The sequence below is a fragment of the Dendrobium catenatum genome, unplaced genomic scaffold, assembly GCF_001605985.2.
Source record: "Dendrobium catenatum unplaced genomic scaffold, ASM160598v2 fragScaff_scaffold_970, whole genome shotgun sequence".
Classification (NCBI taxonomy): domain Eukaryota; kingdom Viridiplantae; phylum Streptophyta; class Magnoliopsida; order Asparagales; family Orchidaceae; genus Dendrobium; species Dendrobium catenatum.
Genome location: NW_021319432.1, coordinates 383,060 through 404,113, shown reverse-complemented (window position 1 = coordinate 404,113; position 21,054 = coordinate 383,060). Strand labels below are relative to the sequence as shown.

Genomic DNA, 21,054 nt, shown 5'->3' with positions numbered 1-21,054 from the left:
CACCAAATTCAACTTAATCCGAGCCCAAATGAGTTCAAATCAAGGACCCGAAGCACTGTTGAAAAGTTCAAACCACAATTTGTGTTACCAAACGGTTTCCAAACATGACGTGCTTATAGTCAAACCAAGCGGCTCGATGAGACAAATCCAACGAGCCCAAGATCGTTTAATTCTGACATCATTAAGACCTTCAAATGTCTAACGAATGGTACACGATCAAGGGATTCAATATCGGTCGTCCATCCAACCACTCCCAATTTACCCCTGATCTCTCATCTATTTACAGGCCATGCCACTCTAAAAAACTATAAATAGAACCCTCATTTCTCTTGAGAGAGGGACCCAAGCAAGAAGAAGAAGAGAAGAGTAGGAGGAAAGAAACTACTCCTCGACCACCGTCGGAATTCTGCCCTACGTTCGAGTGACGTCAAAATTCTGTTAGATGCCCAAGTGACGTCAGAATTATGCCGGACGCCCAAGTGACATCATAATTTTGCCGAAGCGACACCGGAATTCTGCCCGACGCCCAAGTGACGCCGGAATTCTGCTCGATTACCAAGCTGTGACTCCGGAATTCTAAGTGATTCTGAATTCAGCTCGAACATACAACTTATTTGTAATTAGATTTCAATCCGAAAGTGAAGCATTGCAATCTGATTGTCCTAAATTTTAAGGACGAGTCAGCCTCTTGTACATCAAGTAAACACTATTGGAATTATTTCAATAGGCGTGGCCCCGTGGTTTTTTCTCTTTCTAGAGTTTTCCACGTAAAATTTTTGGTTTTATTTCCCCTATTTCACTACAGGAAAAAAGTCATTTTCAGGCGGCCATTTTTGTTGGAAAAATGCCCAAAATCGGTCGGAAATTAACATTTATGGCAGATTTCTGACTGAAATTATCTCACCGGTAATACACGCGTCGGAAAAGGCCTTCCAGTGAAGAATAATTCGCCGAAAACATTTCCGGTGAATTTTCGATGAATTTTTTGCTGGAAGAATATTTCCAGTGAATTTTTTTGCACCAAAAAGTAAAGAATCCGGCGGATTTTTTTTGCGCTGGAAAGTAAAGAAAACAAAAAAACAAAAAATTCAACTTGACCGGACCCGCCTAGCAAAGCCCACCCGCTACTCTAACATTCAGCTCAGCACTAGCAGCCGCATGAAATTCGCCCAACCACGGCTCGGTAGACCCAGCCCCCGCGTGGATCGCCAAGCCCAGCAGCCCGCGCGAAATGTCTCCTGCGTGGTTCGAACCCCCGCCCCGCCTCCCCCGAACGCTTAAGGCCTTACGCCATCTACCTTCTGGTCATCAAAGGAAAACTGTTAAGTTTGCTACTTTCTTTTATTTAAATCCTAACTTAAAAATACAAAAAATAAATAATTTTTAAAAGAAAAAATATTCTTAAATATAAAAATAAATAATTTAATTTAATAATGAATTATTAAACTAGTTAATTTAATTTCACAATAAAATATTACATTATTTATTATTTAACTTAATTTAATAAAATAAATAATTATAAAATTGTATTATAATTTAAGTTTTAATTTAAATCATTTAATTTTTTTATTTTTAAATAATTAAATTATAATTTAATTTATTTTATTATAATTTAAGTTATTTTTTAAAATATTTAATTTCATAATAAGTTATTGAAATTATTTTTTAAAATTAAAAAAATATTAATTTATGTTGAAAATCCGCCGGAAATTCTATTGGAAAAAATCCATCAGAAATCGAATAAAAAAATATTATGCCAAAAATTTGACAAAAATTTTCTGTCAGAAATCCACAGGAAAATCTGCCGGAATTTGTGACGAATTTACTTTCACCAAAAATTTTGCCGGAATGGAGCTGTTTTCCTATAGTGTTTATGTGCTAGATATATGTATAACGTTGAGATAAAAATTTTCTAACTCTTTCGCTATGTATATTCTAGCCGGTAATAGTTTGGCATCGTCTGTGGGAAATATTATCCCATAATTTTAAGTGTTGTTATGATGGTTAACAGGCTTAGCAGTCGTATCGTTGGAGCTTCTCGCTCCAACTCTCACCAATCCAAAAATCAGTATATAAATCATAGACGCCCAATATCTACCTCTTTTTACCCTAGAGGGCAATTTGCTACTGGTGAAGGAACCTCGGGACCTTCTTAGAAAAGAGAATTCAAAAGATAGAAGAATCTCAAAATGAGATCCTTCAACTCCTACGAGAGACTCGTCAGCCAGCATTACCACAATGGGAGGAGGTTCTTCTCCCTCGAGCTCAACCACTGGCCGAAAATGTTCAACTCGAACATCTTCAAGCGGAGATTCATCTTCCTCCATCAAGAAGACATCCGCAGTCACTCCAGGATAACGAACTTGCCGATACAATAAGTTCTACCCATCATTCTCTCACAACTTGGCAACCTCGCATTCCTCCAGATCTCTTAGAAGACTTAGCCCAACCACACATTGCTGAACTCCCTCGTAATGCCCTACATCATAAACTGCAGAGATTGGTACGGGAAGAGTTCCCTGGAGGAGATATGAGGCACACTCTTCAACAGTGAAACTTTTAAGAGTCATCACCTTTAACTGAAGCTATTTTTCAGTACCCCATTTTGGTTGGCTTCAAACTACCAAGCATCGAGTCCTACGACAGGACGTCCGACCCGTACGAGCATATCGACCACTATAGAACCATCATGCATATTCAGCGAGCCTCGGACGTACTCTTTTACCAGATTTTTCCTGCTACCCTTAAAGAACAGGCTTGAACGTGGTTCTGCTCGCTTCCATCCAGAATGATCCCTTCATTCATCAAGTGGCCAAAATGTTCATCGAATAGTTTGTAGCTAATTAAAAAATTATTAATGATTCCTCCCATCTCTTTAGGATTTGTCAAAATGAGGGAGAAACATTGAATGAGTATTTTCAGCAATTTTTCACCGAGGCTCGACAAATTCTAGGAGTAGACCCCTGAATTATTTAGAGGGGTCTTTATTGGAGGCCTTCATCCTGGCCCCTTCTATTTGGCGTTCATATGGGATACTATTCGTTCATATGCTGGCCTGATTCATCATGTGGAGGTGCAAATCTCGACAGATGAAGCCATAAATGCTAACAGAAAATAGTTTGAACAAACTAATGGGAAACGCAAAGGTGCACCTGGGATGGAAAATTCATCCTCATAATAGAAGAAGCAAGGAAATAATAATCTAACACCTAGGCCTCCATTATCGTGATGGGAACCTTGACATGAGAAGGGGTATACCCCACTCAACATATATCATGAAAATATATTGATGGCCGTTCGAGATCAAGATATAGTGAAATGGCTGAATCCTTTTAAGTCGAACACAAAAAATTTAGATCAGTATTGTCACTTTCATCATAGTTATGGTCACACTACTGAAGCATGTAAGAAACTTAAGGATGAGATTGAAAGACTTATCCGTCAGGGCTATCTTCGACAATTTATTCGAGATTCATCTGCTCGAGAGGAAGCTCGTCCCGTTAGGGGCAAAACCAATAACAAAGGTAACTATTGAATAATATTCAAATGGTTGGTGAGATTGAATAACCGCGTACTTTGTGCATTTGTATTAGTAATACTAATTGTCGTGTTTCATCATGTCTCAATTATGTTAAGTAGGATGTAACTTTGATATCCCTAATATATTCTTCCAAGTTAAACATTATATTATCCTTGTATGTATACCTTATATGTTGAATACATTGTAACTTGTATATCCCTAAGTTATAATAGTGACTTATTATATTATCTTATATGACATAGTAATGTGTTGTTCACTCTGTTTTAAGATTGTCTCATTTTAAAAGATAAAAAATGATAATAAAAAACTACTGATGAATATAATCTCTTTATTCGTGATTTGAGAAATACACAATCTTTCTTATATATAAATAACTGGATGATCAATCCTATGAGGATTTGATCTTGACCTCTTCCACACAGGTTAACGTCATCGAACAGGGCTCTGACATACCATCTCGAATAGGTCTTACATCTTTAGTGTATTCTCTTGACCTATTCTACACAGGTTAATATCATCGATCAGGGCTCTGACATACAATCTTGGATAGGTCATACATCCTTGGTAGATTCTCTCGATCACTTCCATACAGGTTAACTTCATCAAGCATGGCTCTGACATACAACCTTTGATAGGTCATACATCCTTGGTGTATTCTCTTGCCCTCTTCCACACATGAATATAAAATCTTAGTAGGCTAAAAAAACCTCAAAAAACTCGGAAGGCACATTTATCAAAGCATATCTCAAAGAGTCATAAACAGCTTAGTTTTCTTTGGAGGATGAGTTCATTTCAAATGAAAAATAAGCATCGAGCTCATACAATAGTCTCAAATTCATATATAATATCATTGGAGTTACATTACAAAATTATACATCAAGTTGAAGTGTATATTTATTCTCACTAGAAGTTAAAATCAAAAAATACATTTACATCATCCACATAATAAGATTTATAATGACGACACACTTCTGCATGGATGCATATTGCCTTTGCAAAATGCCACTGAACACCCACCATCATCGACCCTTTGTCTAGTGTATGTCGGCAGTCCTTTACATGATATCAGTCATTATCGGCTTCTCGCTCAACTATTGATAGCAGCACTCCCTCCAATTCTCTCCTTCAAAACTCCACTTGACCTTTGACTGCCGACGAACTTCTTCTCAATTAGCATCAAAATTCTTCTTGTCTACTCACCACTTCCGGTTAACCTCCCATCACATAACTTCTACATGTTGCATGAATTTCATCAGAATTTCACCCGACACTGAGCTTCCTCCCGTCGCAAGACTTCTACATATGGCGGGACTTTTGTCAGAAATATATCCGACATTGAGCTTCCTCCCATCATTGGACTTCTACCCATTATGGGACTTTCATCAGACTTCCAACCGTATGTTGACAATAATAATTTTTTTACCAACCGCAGGATCTTGAAGAGGGACGTGGAAGAAGAGAAGCACCTGCAAAATGTCAAACTTCTATGCAATAAGAAGGGCACTGATTTTGAATAGGAAAAATCACCTACAAAAAATAGTGGAAGGCCTCTATAGCAAGAAGAAGATGGGGGTAAAAGAAGAAGAAAGAAAAAAAAATTCTAACTTCTATAAGAAGAGAGGGGCACTAATTTTGCATAGGGAAAGTCACTATCAAAAAATAATAGACTGCCTCCACTATTAGAAAGTTAGAACAAGAAAGGAGAAAGAAAAGAAAAGGCCAAGAAATTTCTAACTTCTGCACAAGAAGAAGGGCGCCGATTTAAGTAGGGAAAGTCACCTACTAAAAAATAACATAAGGCCTCACCTATCAGAAAGCTAGAAGGAGGTGAGAAGAAGATGGAGGAGAAAGGAAAAGAAATGCTACAAAAATTCTAACTTCTATACGAGGAGAGGGGAACTGATTTTGCGTAGGTAAAGTCACCTATGAAAAATAATGGAATGCCTCTAATGTTAGAAAGTTAGAACGAGGGAGGAGAAAATTTTTTTTCTTCTACACTAAAGAAGAGCGTTAAATTTGAGTAGGAAAAGTCACCTACGAAAGATAGCGAAAAGCCTCTAGAGTTGGAAGAAAAATGGGGAAGAAAGAAAGAAAAAAGAGAAGAAATTCTAACTTCTATATAAGAGGAGGGGCGCTGAGTCAAGTAGGGAAAGTCACCTACTGAAAAACATTGAAAAACCTCAACTGTCAGAAAGCCAAAAAGAGAACATGAGAAGGTGCAAGTTTTCCCCTAGCCCTGGTTGGAAAAAACGAGAAGTTTCCAGAATTTTCTGGAATTTCCAAAATTTTTGAATTTTTTTAAATTTTTTTGGAAATTTTTGAGATTTTTTCAGAATTTTTTGAGTTAAAAAATGATTAAAAAAATTTAAAAGGCAAACGCTGGCCAAACCGCACGCCTAAATAGTTGGAAACTACAAAAATTATATTGATCGGGCATGAATCTCGAGGCAAAAATCATGTTGAACACTTCAAAAATTAAATTTGGAATCACCTGAACTCCGATTTCAACAAACTTATATTTAAACTGAGCGTCTTGGAAATACAAATCCAACGACACCAAATTCAACTTAATCCGAGCTCAAATGAGTCCAAATCAAGGACCCAAAGTGCTATTGGAAAGTTCAAACCACAATTTGTGTTACCCCATGTAAAGGCCAGTTTGCTCCTAGGTTCGTCCGGACAAAGTTGGATCGTCCGGGACGATCGGTACAGGTTGTGCAGAAAAACAGTTTTGGCTGCATGGATCGTCTGGACGAAAATCGTCCAGAGCCCAAGTCGTCCGTGACGATAATTAATTTCGTTTGGACGAAATTTGTCCAGAGCCAAATCGTCCCGGGACGAAGTTGCGATCGTCCGGGACGATCAGTCTGGATATATAAGAAAATGAGATATTTTGGAACGAAAAGGACGTCCAGGAGAGAGAAAAACAAAGGAAAAGAGGATTTTTGAGCGACTCCTGTCTGTTTTCGTCCGTTGTGGTAGTTAGAGAAGTTGACCGACTCGAGGTAAGGCACATTCCGCCTTTCTCAATTTTCTGAAATGAGATTTTTGACGCATTTTTTATTCCGGATTTTGTTTTCGTTAGCGAATTTCTGGTATTATTTTCTTCTGACAAAGGTTTTACCGCGTAACTTTTGGTATGTCTCTGAGATGATAATTATGCACGTGTTGAGTATTTTCTAGAAGATTTTTACCGAATATTTTGGATTCTGCGGTGTTTTAATTGAACTGCAAATTATCAGGATGTTGTGTCTGTGTCAGGGATATCTGAAATCTGAAATCTGATGTTATCTGAAATCTGTTGTTTGATATTTGATAATCTGTTCTGTGACTTATCTGATCTGTTTTATGAATTATCTGAATCTATTCTGTGAATTATTTGATTTCTGATTTCTGTACGACTCTGATTATTCCATATGATTCTGTCTGCTCTGTGATATGAAAGCTTTATGATATCCGATTTGATAAGATTTTAGTTTCCGTATTCAATGTTTGATTTTGATTGAGCTGTTATCTGTTTTGTATGTTGTACGATTTTTGTACGATTGTTCGAACTCTGTACGGATACTTTTCTGATGTGAGTTTCTGATGATTTTGATTGGTGATTGATGTCTTGCTGAGCTGTTAGCTCATCCTTATTTTCTGCATGATTTTCAGGTTCTGGGAAAGGGAAGGAGATCCTGGATTTGTTAGCTGTGTCGCGGCCTGATGCGAGCGGGATCTGTCCCGGTCGGGTTGGGTCGTGACACCCCAGATCTCTCACCTATTTAAAGGCCATGCCACTCCAAAAAACTAGAAATAGACCCCTCATTTCTCTTGAGAGGGCGACCCAAGCAAGAAGAAGAAGAGAAAGTAGGAGGGAAAAAACTCCTCCTCGACCACTGCCGGAATTCTGCCCGAAGCCCGAGTGACGCCGAAATTCTGCCCGACGCCCAAGTGAAGCCATAATTCTGTTCGACGCTAAAGTGATGCCAAAATTCTGCCCGACGCCCAAGTTACATCAGAATTCTGCCCAAGCGACGCCGAAATTCTACTCGACGCCCAAGTGACGCCGAAACTCTGCCCGATTGCCAAGTGACTCCGGAATTCTAAGTGTCTATGAATTCAGCTCGAATATACAACTTATTTGTAATTGGATTTCAATCTGGAAGTGAAGCATTGTAATTCGATCATCCTAAATTTTAAGTATGAGTCAGCCACTTGTACTTCAAGAAAATACTAGTAAAATTATTTCAACTTAGCGTGGCCCCATGATTTTTTCCCTTTCCAGGATTTTCAACGTAAAAATCCCGATGTTATTTCTCCCCTATTTGTGTACTAGATATCCGTAGAACGCTGAGACAAAAAGTTTTTAACTCTATCATCGCGTATATTCTAGCCCGCAACAAAATGATTTATGTAAACATTTATGTATCATAAATACTTTAATAATGATTTTAATTATTAACAAATTGTTTTAAAATTATGAAAGGTTAGGATAATTTTTACTAAATTATCAAATTTAGCTAAGATTATCTTGTTTAATGAGATTTATTAAATAATTAAATTCCTAATTTTGTAAATTTATATTTCAAATAAAATTTCATAATAATATATAAAACTACTTGAAAATCAACAAAATTTAAGACAACATACAATTTTTTTTAAAATGATTTTCTAGATGGAATAAAGCATTTTAAATTTATCTAATTTTTAAAATTTTAAGAATTAAGAAATTATTAGGTTTAATATCATCTTAGTATAATAAAGCTTAATCATCATAGATGTAGTTAGGTGACACACTGATACCCTAAAATCTAAGCTAAGCTAGCTAGATCCTAAGTTAATAGTGCACATCCATTAGGGTTGACATATACACATTCTTGATGGTGCACCATAAAATTTAGTGCATATGACTACAAAAAATGCTTAACACATGATTCTTTATGTCATACTACACTGAATACACATGTTTTCTATACACCTACTTTTGGCTTGCATTTACACATACACATTCCTCACACTTTGTTTTCTTTGTGTTTACTCATAACCATGCCACAATGCTCCTAATGTCCTAACATTAATAAAATAATATATGGCATCTCATTAGATATATGCATAAATAGATATATATATATATATATACACACATATCCATGACATTGTGATAGTGCACATGAGTTGTTTGCCGATGGTTAAATCTTATTGTGATGCAAAGCTAAAAACACCCTGAAAAATTAGAATTTCTACTTAACAATTATTCTTCCTTCCCAATTGTTCCCTAAAAAGGTAATATATGATTTTCTTTGGCATTACACAAAGTATTGTAGGTCTAATTATAAACTAATTGTGGGTTAATCAGCATGTCCTTGTCGATTCACAATACAGGAAAGCACATATTTTACTCTTGTAATAGTTTAGGTGGATAAATCAAAAAAATTATATCATTATATACTTTATATTAATATCACTAAAAGTCTCCTTTTTTTCTTCTGAATAAAACTTACATAGGGGCCTCACATTAATTTAAATAAAAGGTTAGAAGTCCTTAATGAATCAAAAGCTCTCTAAAAATACAACATTTAAAATAAAATATATGAGCCATTGATTCAATATAATACATGAAATGAGCAAAAAGAAAAGGAGGCAAGCCAAACCATCAAGAGGGCCTCCAGAAATATGTAAGCAGCTTGATAGCAATCATCCATCCAAAAAAGCCTCTATCCTACAGGAAGTACCCAAGAAGCCACCAAACATCAAAAACCTACAAAAAATATAGGGAAAGAATGAGAAAAAATAGAAAATTAAAAGGCTAAGAGAATTAAACCCAAGCAAAACTCAGCAGCACCCAGACTAACCAAGAGCAACCAAACTAGGACCAGGAGCACAACCACAATCCCCAATAGTGCGAGCCAACCACCAGAGAAAAACCCCTGGCCCAAGATAAAAAACACAAAGCCCAAACAACACCAACAAAACCCCATAAAACAGCAGACATTGCAAAAGAACAACTAGCAGCAACACCAAGCTCAATAAAAAAAATTAACATTTTTTTTCTTATTTTCTTCCCTAAAATCATTGAGAAACCAACTTTATCAATTTTCATCACATCCAAAACAAAATCCTATAAAGAAAAATTAGAAAAACTACCATAAATATCCCCATCACAACACTTATTACACACAAATTCCATAATACAATCAAAGTGATCAACAGGGCCAATCAAACCCTTATGCAACTCATCATCCAAGTCAATACATGCAACATCCGGCATGGGAGAAACAGACAAATCAATAATAGGGATGCTATTAGAAACATACATCCCTTAAATAAGAAGATCAGAATCCATGATAGGATTCGAACTAGAAGCCACATATTTACTCATAATATCACAACCGTCATTCACAAATTACTCAAACCAACAGAAGAAGAAATTAAATGCTTACCAAAACTATCTGAATAAGATCAATGTTATCCATTTTATCACTACCACAATTCATTTTTTTTCAAAGAATTAACACCAGATTAACCATAGGGGAATCAATATTTTTGTTAACAAAAACAACTTCAGAAGGAGGAAAAATATGAGATCAAATCAAAGATCACATTCCTAAATGCACATTATCAAGAGCAGAAATGTTATCATTCAAAGTCACCTTACTAGAATACCTAAAAAGAATAGAGGCATTATTGGATTTTGGATCAATTAAAGCCAAAATCCTAGACTCCATAATAGCTAGGAATAGGGACAAAACTAACATAAGACTAATCAAAAGTAATTTCAGCCTTCCTCAACTGAGGATACAATCTAATACATTCATAATTTTTATAACCCACATATTTGCAATTAACACAAAAACCAAAAAAATCTTCCAAAATCACCTTTTGATTATAGCAAAATTTCTCGGGACCAAGCCAAAAAAAATCTAGATAGGTCTTAGAAATGTCCATTTTCACAAGAATATGAGCAATAACAGACGGCCTAGAACCCACATCAATGGCGTTATCCATTTGCAGTGATCGGACAAATAAAGAGTCGAACCCGAAATAATGCGTGGAGAAAAAAGATGATGGCGAAGCTCTAGAAATAAGATCCATATATGGACGACCGGAGACTCTTCCGATAAATTGAGAAATTGCGTCCATTTTATAGACTTCATAAAACAACCATAAATGAAGTAAGATCTATGTTAAAAACCCTTCCATAGTCCAGATCATTGGATAGCTTGATGAAAACATTGCTCTGATCCAAAGTGGTGACAGAAAACTCACCCGACAGTTTGGGGTTGAAGGAAATTTTCAATCTAATCTAACATAAGGCGGCAATTGATAGAGTATCGATCTCACGAAGACGAATGTTTACTTGCAAATACTAGTAATGTCCACTTCAATTACAACAATTATCATACTCGATAAAAATATGATTTGGTGGAAATTCAACCACTTCAGTAAAATCAATAATAAAGTAATGAATATATTTATATGAATAAAATATTTTGGATTGATGAAATGTAAAATTAATATGTTTTCTACTGATTCTCTTAATAATGTGATGTTATTCAGTGCATAAGTATCATCGACCCTAAGTCAAGTGCAAAGAGACAAAGGACGGGTTTAACGTATTCCACACTCAATACCACTCTAACAAACATACTATTTATAGAAAAATAAATATAAAATAATCCCTTAGCTTTTGATTCTTTCATAAAACTTTCTCTTTTCTCACACTATAACAAGCCCTATCATCACTAGATAGAGTAGTTTTGATCTAAATCCTTGATATCATACTTTCCAACTACTAATAACATTTGTTAATCAAGATTTTTCTTGGATATTGCACCCAAAATGTAATTAACAATTACGCCCATAACAAAATTTGATCCCTTGATAAAATAAATCCTGATTACTCTCCATGATTTGTTATATTTTGATGTTCAAACCCTCTTTCGTACATAAGGCTCTTTAAAGTTGATTAATGACTCCCATCATTTCATCACAAAAAAGAACCTATGGCACAATAAATAATCAAGAATCCTATAAACAAAAAACTTGTTCACATAAGTGGCAAGCAAAGTCATTTATAATGCTCAAACTGTAGATTAATTATTCTGTGCGGACGCCGAATGCTATTCGAAGACCGACCAGAATGTGCTACATCACCCCTGTGATTGATACTGCAGTTCTGTACTGCTCGGTACGGCTCAATACCGTTGATGTGGCGCATTCTGATTGATCTCCGAACGACGTTCTACGCCAGATCTCCGCCTAGAATAATTTCTCCTAAACTGTAAGCTACTCATTACAGTAAAACATGGGAAGATCGATATAGCCATATTTTTGTGGAGTTCATGGCAATCTGCAGCAACAGCTTTTGATCTCGCTTGCATGCCATAAATTTTCTCATTCTATGCTTCCAAAGAAGTTCCACATGAAAATTCACCCATGCATTCATTATTCAGTTCCTTCTCTCTTAACGCACCAGAACAAATAAATAAAGGAAAAGAGGGAGAGGACAGGCCAATTGCATAGCAACTTCAATTTCATTGCATTTTTCTTTGCTTTCCAATTTTTACAAAAGGCATCCCCTTATATAGGATTTGGATTGCCAAATGTTACATGCTTTATTCTCTAAATGCAGCAACCAGAAAAAAAAAATTTAAACACATTTTTAACTTCAAGTTGATATTCAACAGAGGAAATTATAAGACCAGTTCTTCAGTGTCCCCCTCAGATGTCAGTATTTGAAGCACCTGCTTCATTGAAGGTCTCTTCTGAATGTCTTCTTCCAAGCACAGTAGCCCCACATTTAGCAGCCTCAACATCTCTTGTTCATTGTAGTTTCCACCTAATCTTCTATCTACTACCCGGAGAAGCTCACCCTCTAGTTTCAGATTCCGAAGGAACAAAATAAATATGGTCAACCGCTGCGTCCTCTCACAGCAAAGCCGAAGCACCATGGATCCATACAAATAAACATCAAGCTTCTCTGTCACAAAAGCATTCAATTGACACTCTGGAGGATCCAGCTCCGTTATCTCCCTCCACAGTATATATGGCGGCCCACTAATAGCAAGTCCAAAATCCCCCAATTTTGGATTGAAATCAGCATCCAGCATCACATTTCCATCTCTGACATCTCCATGAATCACCTTGGGCGAGCACTCTTCATGAATGTAGACAAGAGCCTCTGCAACTCCAACGGCTATTTTGTATCTGTGAGACCAGAGTAGTTGTTCACGATTCCAAAGGGCGTCCGCGAGGCTTTTATTGGGCATATAGTCATATACAAGAATGGGCTCATTAAGGTTCTCATCACACCATCCTCTTAATTCAAGTATCTTATCATGTTGAAGGCGGTGGATAGCCGTTACCTCTATTTCAAAACTGAACTTACTTGTAGGGCTCTGATCAAATCTCTTCACTGCATACGTAGCGTTTGATCCAGGAAAGATTGCTCTGTACACTGAAGCATATCGTCCTGTTCCAAGAGTCTCTGAATAGTGGAAATCTTTGGTTGCAAGACTAAGTTCACGGTATGTGAACTTATGAAATCCATCTAACAAAAATGAGTAGAAAGAATGCCGAGTCCAACCAGTAGTGTCCGATAATGGGATTTCAGGGTGGTTTTCTTTCCATTTCTGGAACAATTTTTTTAAATAAGAAAAGACAGCTGAAATTATTGATATAAGAGCAAGTACGGGTGTGTAGACCGCAAGAACAATGACTTCCTTCTCGTACTTTTCAGGCTGAGAAGTATCAGACCCGAAGGTTTTGAGGCTTCTGCATTTGATTACTGGATTGGTGGCATTTCCCACCTCGGAAGTTGCGAAATTTAAGCAGAGGAATGGTGGAAATTGGTTTCCCACCTTCTTGATCCAGTTTCTTGGTAGAATAAGCCAGACAGTCAGGCATCTGTTGCTTCCATTCTTGAACATTTTTAGCCCCAATGGAAGAACATTTTCATCAAGAAGTAGCTCTTGTGAGGACAAGAAGAGCGCAGGACCGTTGCTTCCTTGAACTGAGAAGAAGAGTTCTTTACTGAAGGAAACAGATGACTTTATTATCATCTCTTGAAAAGGAACAAGAAGGGTAAAGGATTTGTTCGTGAAGGAGGGGTCACTGAGGAGAGTGACATTCTCCACACAGAATGCGGAGATGTGAAGGCTCAGATTGCAGATCAAAGCAGAGCTGTCATTGCCATGGAGGGAACAGATAGGGATGGGTAGGAGGAGGAGGAAGAATACGAGAAAGATGATAGAGGATGTTCTTTCTTCATCCATTGACGAAGCTTTGGAGAATAGAGAAGGTGGAACATTCGAATGAAGAGATTTTGATGTAAAATGATACAGAGGGCGAGGAGAAACACATAATGTGGGCTTTATAGTTACTTAGGCTTTATAAATCGGTGTTTGGTTTCAGTTTTAACCAATTGTTAAACGAAAATTTAGCTTAATCTGTCTTATAATGCGCGTAATTACTTCAAAAATATTAATAATCTATGATATCAATTCCTCCAACATAAATAGTTTTAGAACATAATCTTGCATGCATTCTTCTTCATTGAGATACCTAGATTTATTCAACATCAATCTCCTATTTGCGCATGAACTATACCAATAAAAATTTTAACTACAAGATATAGTCACAAAAATAAGCATTCATGTTGGCATAAAGCAGATGCTAATAGATAAATTTAATGAAAGGTCAATTAGTTTAGCACCTACTAATGATGCATCGCAAATTTATTTAAGAATTGGTAAGTGTGATGCTATGGATATACAAGATGAGAATAATGGCGGCTTCATACAAGTTCCATCTTGATATATCATCAGATAATTTTTATGTTAGGGCATGAATCTCAAGGCAATTTTGAATTGGAAAATTTCAAAATTAAATTCGGGATCATCTGAACTCCGATTTTAGCAAACTTATAGTCAAGTTGAACATCTCAAAAAACGAACCCAACGACACCAAATTTTATCCAATCCGAGCTAAAATGGGTCCAAATCAAGGGCCTGAAGAACATTTAGAATGTTCAAAATTTAAATTTGACAAACAAAGGATTTTTAAATGTGACATGCTTATAATCGAATCGAGTGGCTTGATGAGACAAATTCAACGAGCGCAACATCACCAAATTCTAATATCATTAAAATACTCAAATACTTTATAAATTGTTCATAATCAAGGAAGTCGATATCGGTCGTCCATCCGAAACACTCCCAACATGCCCTTAATCTTCTCCCTATTTATTGGTCATGCCACTCCTAAAAAATTATAAATAGACCCCTCATTCTTCACTAAGGGAGGGGGGAATCAAGAGGAGAATGGAAGGAGAAGAGAAGCAAGGAAGAGAAATCTGACATCTCTCTTGCCACAAAGCTCCTCTCGACCACCGTCTGGCCGCTAATCGTCGTCAAATTTTCATCGAACTTTTGTCTGGTCACCAACAATTGTATCTCTTATGAATGTTATACCATTATCTTCAAACACTAGTGGATTCTTAAACTATGCCCTTGTGATTTTCCTCTCTTTTTTTCAGTGGTTTTCACATAAAAACTCTTGTATCTCTTATGAATGTTATACAATTATCTTTTATCTGTTTATGTGTTGGATCTTTGTACAAAATTAGAACTCTAAAATTCATATTTCTCTAACCGCCGCAAATGTTCTAATCCGCCACACTTCTAAAATTCTTCCAAGTTTTTTGCCGCAATTTCTATCAGAAATCCCAATGAAATTTCCAGTTGATGAAATCTAATACTCTTATTCTAGTCAATAAACAGCTTTACAATCAAATTTTTTACATATCCAACATTGCTCCAAACATGACTGACTTTATTTTGGTCCTTTTACGGTCTAAAGGTGTAGTGATTCATATCGTACTTACAAGCTACATTTACCATCTCAATTTTAAATCTGTCCTACTTTTCATGTTCTCTTTTCCTAAGACTTTATGCTGAGAACTCAAGCCTTCCAATTTTTGTCTGGCTCAACTGTTTGGTTGTCCACCCAATTTAAGCAATTGAAGCATTCAGTTCTTAATAAACTATTCAAGGCCACATTGACAACAGCTCATCCAATGGGATGGATTATGGTAGCACAGCTTATGTTTCATGGGGCAAAATGCTTATTACATGCCCAAACTTCTACTTTGACGATAAGGTCATTTTGCAAAGGGATGTGAGAATTGATACACAGTGAAGAATCACTACTAATTCAGTAAGTAACCGATTAGTCACCAAGCAACCAAGATGAGATCATTAGACACCCACACGGCTTAAAGGCTACTCCATGGAGAATGAATTACAATAAGGTGTTCGTGGGTTAATCAAGTCTTTGGTTTCATTTGGGACAGTTTTCTTACTGTTTTCTAAAGCAATTTTCTATTTGAAAAATTTCTAATTCAAAAAAAATTTATATAAAAAAGTAGCTTAATTCAAAGAGAAATAAAAAAGTTGTCTCAAACAACGCCTTCATTTGGAATAGCTTTTTGTGTTGCTTTTAGATCACGCTACAATTTCTTTTTTGGTACTATTTTTTGTTGCTTTAAAAAAAATGTACTAAGAAGTTTCTTTCTACAATAGCTTTAAAAAGTTACTTTATATACAACAATTTTATAAAGCGGTGAGAAAACTGTCTCAAATGAAACCTAAATATTAATGGATTTGATATTTTGGAGTTTATTGTATAATGGAGAAGTATTCAGAGTCTGTTTGTTAAGTTGTAAAGGTAGTTAGCATAATAGGATGCATTTCAATGCTCAGCTTTAAGAATGAAGAGAGGATATCATAATAGAAAATTGTTATAATTGGCTATTTGTCATAAATAAACAATGAAAAATCAAAGACCTTTTTCTTCTTCTCCTTTCTCTGCATTATCTTTTCTGTGAGTAACTAAATCCTTCCATCATTGTCCGCCCTCTATTTCTGAGTCACCAAATAGCTCGAGAATATGCAATATATCATAATAAAAGGCCACTTTTGCGAAGAACAATAAACAAAACTAAGACTACTTACCATATGTCGTGAACATTACCAAGTCACCTAAGACAACTACCAGGATATCCTCAACTTATTCTAAAATAATTAACATAACATCACTGTAATCTTTAGAAAAATAATATAACCATTTTGGATTTTGAATTCAATCATGCAGTCGAGTTGATATTTTGATATTAACATTAAGCTACTCATAGCTATTTTAAACATGAGAAGACACAGTTAGATTTTAATGGAGTTCTTGCCTACACACATGTGGGCTCTAAAAATTTACGCCCTGGCCTCACCGCAGACACGTTCCTTTCTTTTCAGGTCATCAAGGAGAGTTTTAACAAGTAGATTATGGGGCAAATTTCAAGAAGGCATATTGGATTTGACATAAGACATTACCTAAAGATTTCACCCTCATTTTGTGAGGACTTTATGCTATGAGTTCTGATTTCTTATAAGCGCAAGCCCTTATAATTAATTACCCCTCTTGATAACGAGAGGAAACTTTCGATTAAGGCTAGTCATTAAATGGATATGAAATATATGGCGTATAGTAGCAGCTGGTTTGGTATGTGAAAATTTAATATTTAAAATTAAAATTTTCATTATGTTACACTTAAAGTGGATGGTGATGAGCCCAATCATGATCCCATGGTTCCATTATCTCAGGCCATCACGGTCCCAGATCTACTTAGTCAAAGGAGATAGTGAACCCAACTTGACAGAAGGATTCTTATCGACAATCATGGGTTGTTTCGTCCAAGGGTACCTTGTAGACCTAGGGTGAATATTTATTTATGGGGATAAACATGAATCCATCTTAACTAACATAGGGCTTTGTGCCATATTGATTATATCATATTGATTCATTGCTCAATGATTTAATGTCATTGGGTAACATACATGCTCTGACAATGATTATAATATAATGATATCATTTGGCGGTGAAACCATCAAGTTCAAAGGGCCTCAGTCATAACTGTTTATCAATAGTGTCATTTAGCGGCAAGACTATTAGCATGGTGTCATTTGGTGGCAAAACCATCAGTTAGAGGACATGTGTCTAGACCTTATTAATAAGAAACAGATTGAGAATGAATCATAGTGATTTTCTTGATCTAAAATTAGCTCTTTGTGAAAAGTGATTTTTAATTTGTCAACCCCGACAAATTATTATGGAGGGTGGATAAATATTTTTTTCTTTTAATCATTTGATGATTTATTTTAATTTTAAATATTTAAATCTTGGTGCTTTGGGATTTTAAATTTTTATTAGCATTTGGATATTATTTTTAAATGTTTGTAATCTCCTCCAGTTGAATTTTTTTATCAACAAAATCATCATCGGGGTTTTCATGGGTTACATTTTTGTTGATCGAAACTTGTCAACTCTATCAATTTACTGACAGAGTATCAAGTTTTAATCTAAATTTACTTTTTAACACTAAAAGAAAATTATGTATTGCCAGCGAATTTTCCGACGGGAAATTATTCATATTCTTGCAAATTTGGATGTTTTCCGGTGAATTTCCGACGAAATTTTTTTCGCCAGTAAAACAAGTGACGAAAACATGTTCTATCGAAAAAAACCGTCAAATATTTTTTTCTAGCGGAATATTTCCGCCGATAAATTTTCTGGAAAAAAAAAAAATCGCTGGAATAAAGAAAATTAATAAAAAAGGTAGCCAGTTTCAGAATTCCTGTCGACCCCCCTGGGTTGCCCACAACAGCTTCCCGCCACTCTTTAAATATTTCAAATAATTAATTTCTATAAATAAGTTATTAAATCAATGATTAACTAAACTTTAATAAAATTAATAATTAATTAAAATTTTTTATTTTAATTAATAAATAAAATAAATTATTAAATTAAAATTAATTAAACTAAATCATTAAATTAATACATAATTAAAATGATTTATTAAATTAAAAATTAATTAAAATAAACTATAAAATTATTAAATAATTAAATTACAAATATATTATTTTTTTACAGAAATTATTAAAATCCGTCGAAAAATCTACCAAAAATAAATTCGCATAAAGTCCGCTGGAAAATCTATTTAAAAATTAGTCGGAAATATTTCCCAGAAATCCACAGAAAAATTTGCCGGAAAATAGTCAGCCGAAAATTCCGCCGATAATAGACGATTTTCCTGTAGTGTAACCTGCGCAGGATCCTCAGACATCAAGTGTGTATCTATCACTTGCATGTCATGGCCCATACGAATATATATATTGTTGAGTGTATTTTGTATGATACTTTATATGTATACATGATATTACTATAATAAATCCCTTTACATATTGCAAATGCATACGAGATGATACTTTGAAATATAATTACAATGTCAAATAATATGCTTGAATGAAACCCTCTGCATTTTAAAAATGCATGCAATAGGTCATTTTGAAATCCAATAGTGATGTTAGAAATATACGCTAGAATGAAACCCTCGGCATCTTACAAATACAATCCGGATGTTATTTTGGTGTGTAGTAGCAATGTCAAACGACATGCTAGAATGAAATCCTCAAGATCATGTAAATGCATACTGAATGTCACTTTGAAATATACTTACAATGTCGGATGACATGCCCTCATAACTTATTTTGTAAGTTACAACGCATGCATATGTAATATATTAGCATGTAAATGCAATACATTTGTTACAATTAAATTCATCTCACGATGCTAGATAACATGCATGTTTAAATGAATTATCATGCATGTTGCAATACATGTATGAGGGACATTTTAAAATATTTGTATGTAGTGCTAAAGGGTATTTTTGTGATTATCAATTATGCAAATAACTACTATTGATAAATGCACCAAATTTCATTTAAGAATCTCCAAACATCTTCTATCCGCTTGCATGAGTGTTGTGGATTTGATGGCATGGCATAGCGCTTCAGTGGCCTATAATGTTTTACTACTAATTTCCTACTTCTGCTTAGAGGTGAATCGTAGCGTTGCATTAAGAATATCCATAAAATACCTCATTGTTTTGATACAGGCTCTCTTTTCTCATTCTTCAGGAGATCAGATCTACAAGTCAACTAGTCTTCGCTTAGATCAAATAAAAATTATGATTGCAGTTTAAAAAAACAAAAAGGTAAAAAATCTGTCCCAAATTAAAGCCCAAATCTTCATGCACGAGAAAAATTGAAAGGCAAGGGAGAGGAGGAAAGTAGATAAAAAGTGTATGACAACTTCAATTTCCTTGCTTTTTTCTTTGCTTCCCAGTTTATGCAAATAGGCAACCAGACAAACAAATGTTACAGTCGTTATTCTCTAAATCCAATTCGAAAAACTCCGAATTAAACTCTTCCATGAAAGTGATCGAACATAAAAGAAATCATGTCATCTGAACTCATTCATTTACTTCAATTATGAAACAAGGACCTTCTTCTTCTTGTTTCTCTTGATCACCTAATAGTTTTTCTAGCACCTTCTCCATTGAAGGCCTCTTCGCAATTTCTTCATCCACGCACTTCAGACCCACATTTAGAACCCTCAACATCTCTTCTTCATTGTACTTCCCACCTAACTTCTCATCCACAGCTTCCAGAAGTCTGCCTTCCGATTTCAGATTCCGAAGATTTCCTACAAAATTCAAGTATCCCTCAGTCCTCCTACAGCAAAGCTCAAGCACCAATAAGCCATATAAAAAAACATGTATCTTCGGTGTCGCCCATTCCTGAAGCTGATACCCTAAGGGATCCTCATCCGTATCCTGAATTGGTAATATACAAGAAGAGCTACTTAAAGACAAGCCAAAGTCTACCAATTTGGGATTCAATTCTGCATCCAGCAAGACATTTTCTTCCTTGATATCTGAGTGGATCACAGCAGGATTACATTCATGATGAAGATACACTAGAGCTTTAGCAATACCTACGGCAATATTGTATCTGTAAGGCCATAAGAGGATTTTATCACTCGAGAAGACATCGTAGAGGCTCTTGTTGGGCATATAGTCGTATACAAGCAAGGGTTCAGTAAGGTTCTCAGTACACCATCCCCTCATCAGCTCAAGTATGTTTTCATGGCGAAGATGGACTGTTCTGACCTCGGTTTCATAGCATTTCTTGCTAGAGAAGTTCTGGTTGAATCTCTTTACTGCATACATGACATGGTGATTGATCCAGGAAAGGAAGCTCTATATATTTAAGCTACTATGCCATCTCCAAGCAGCTCTGATTGGTGGAAATGTTTGGTTGCAGAACTAAGTTCACTGTATGTAAACTTTCGGAATCGAACTAGTAAGTTTGAGATGGTAGAATCCTTATATGGGTTTTGAAGAGCTTCTTCCTTGGCCTTGAATAATTTCTTAAAATAAGACCAGAAAGCTGAAAATGCTGATATAACAGCGAGCACAGGTGCGTAGACTCCAAGAACGATTTCTTTCTTTCATAATTATCACACTGAAAAGTACGATACTTGAAGATTTGAGGCTACAGTTTTTTATTACCAGATTGGTGCCATTAACCGCCTCCTTGGATGCTGAGAAACCCACGTAGAGGAAGGTAAGAAAC

At 35.5% G+C, this 21,054-nt stretch overlaps 2 protein-coding genes across 2 annotated transcripts; both read right to left on the bottom strand.

Moving 5' to 3' along the window:
- Nucleotides 1–12,219: 12,219 nt before the first annotated feature.
- LOC110111258 (probable L-type lectin-domain containing receptor kinase S.7) lies at nt 12,220–13,800 on the bottom strand. The gene has a single exon (XM_020843035.1). The coding sequence runs from the start codon at nt 13,798–13,800 to the stop codon at nt 12,220–12,222; it is 1,581 nt and encodes a 526-aa protein (XP_020698694.1).
- A 6,089-nt stretch (nt 13,801–19,889) lies between these two features.
- On the bottom strand, nt 19,890–20,648 carry LOC110111257 (probable L-type lectin-domain containing receptor kinase S.7). Its single transcript, XM_020843033.1, has one exon. It carries the CDS (start codon nt 20,646–20,648, stop codon nt 19,890–19,892), a length of 759 nt encoding a protein of 252 aa, XP_020698692.1.
- Nucleotides 20,649–21,054: the final 406 nt, after the last annotated feature.

What these genes read in the sequence shown, in the direction of transcription:
- LOC110111257 (XM_020843033.1), bottom strand. Translation starts at nt 20,648, where the DNA reads ATGTATGCAGTAAAGAGATTCAACCAGAACTTCTCTAGCAAGAAATGC.
- LOC110111258 (XM_020843035.1), bottom strand. Translation starts at nt 13,800, where the DNA reads ATGGATGAAGAAAGAACATCCTCTATCATCTTTCTCGTATTCTTCCTC.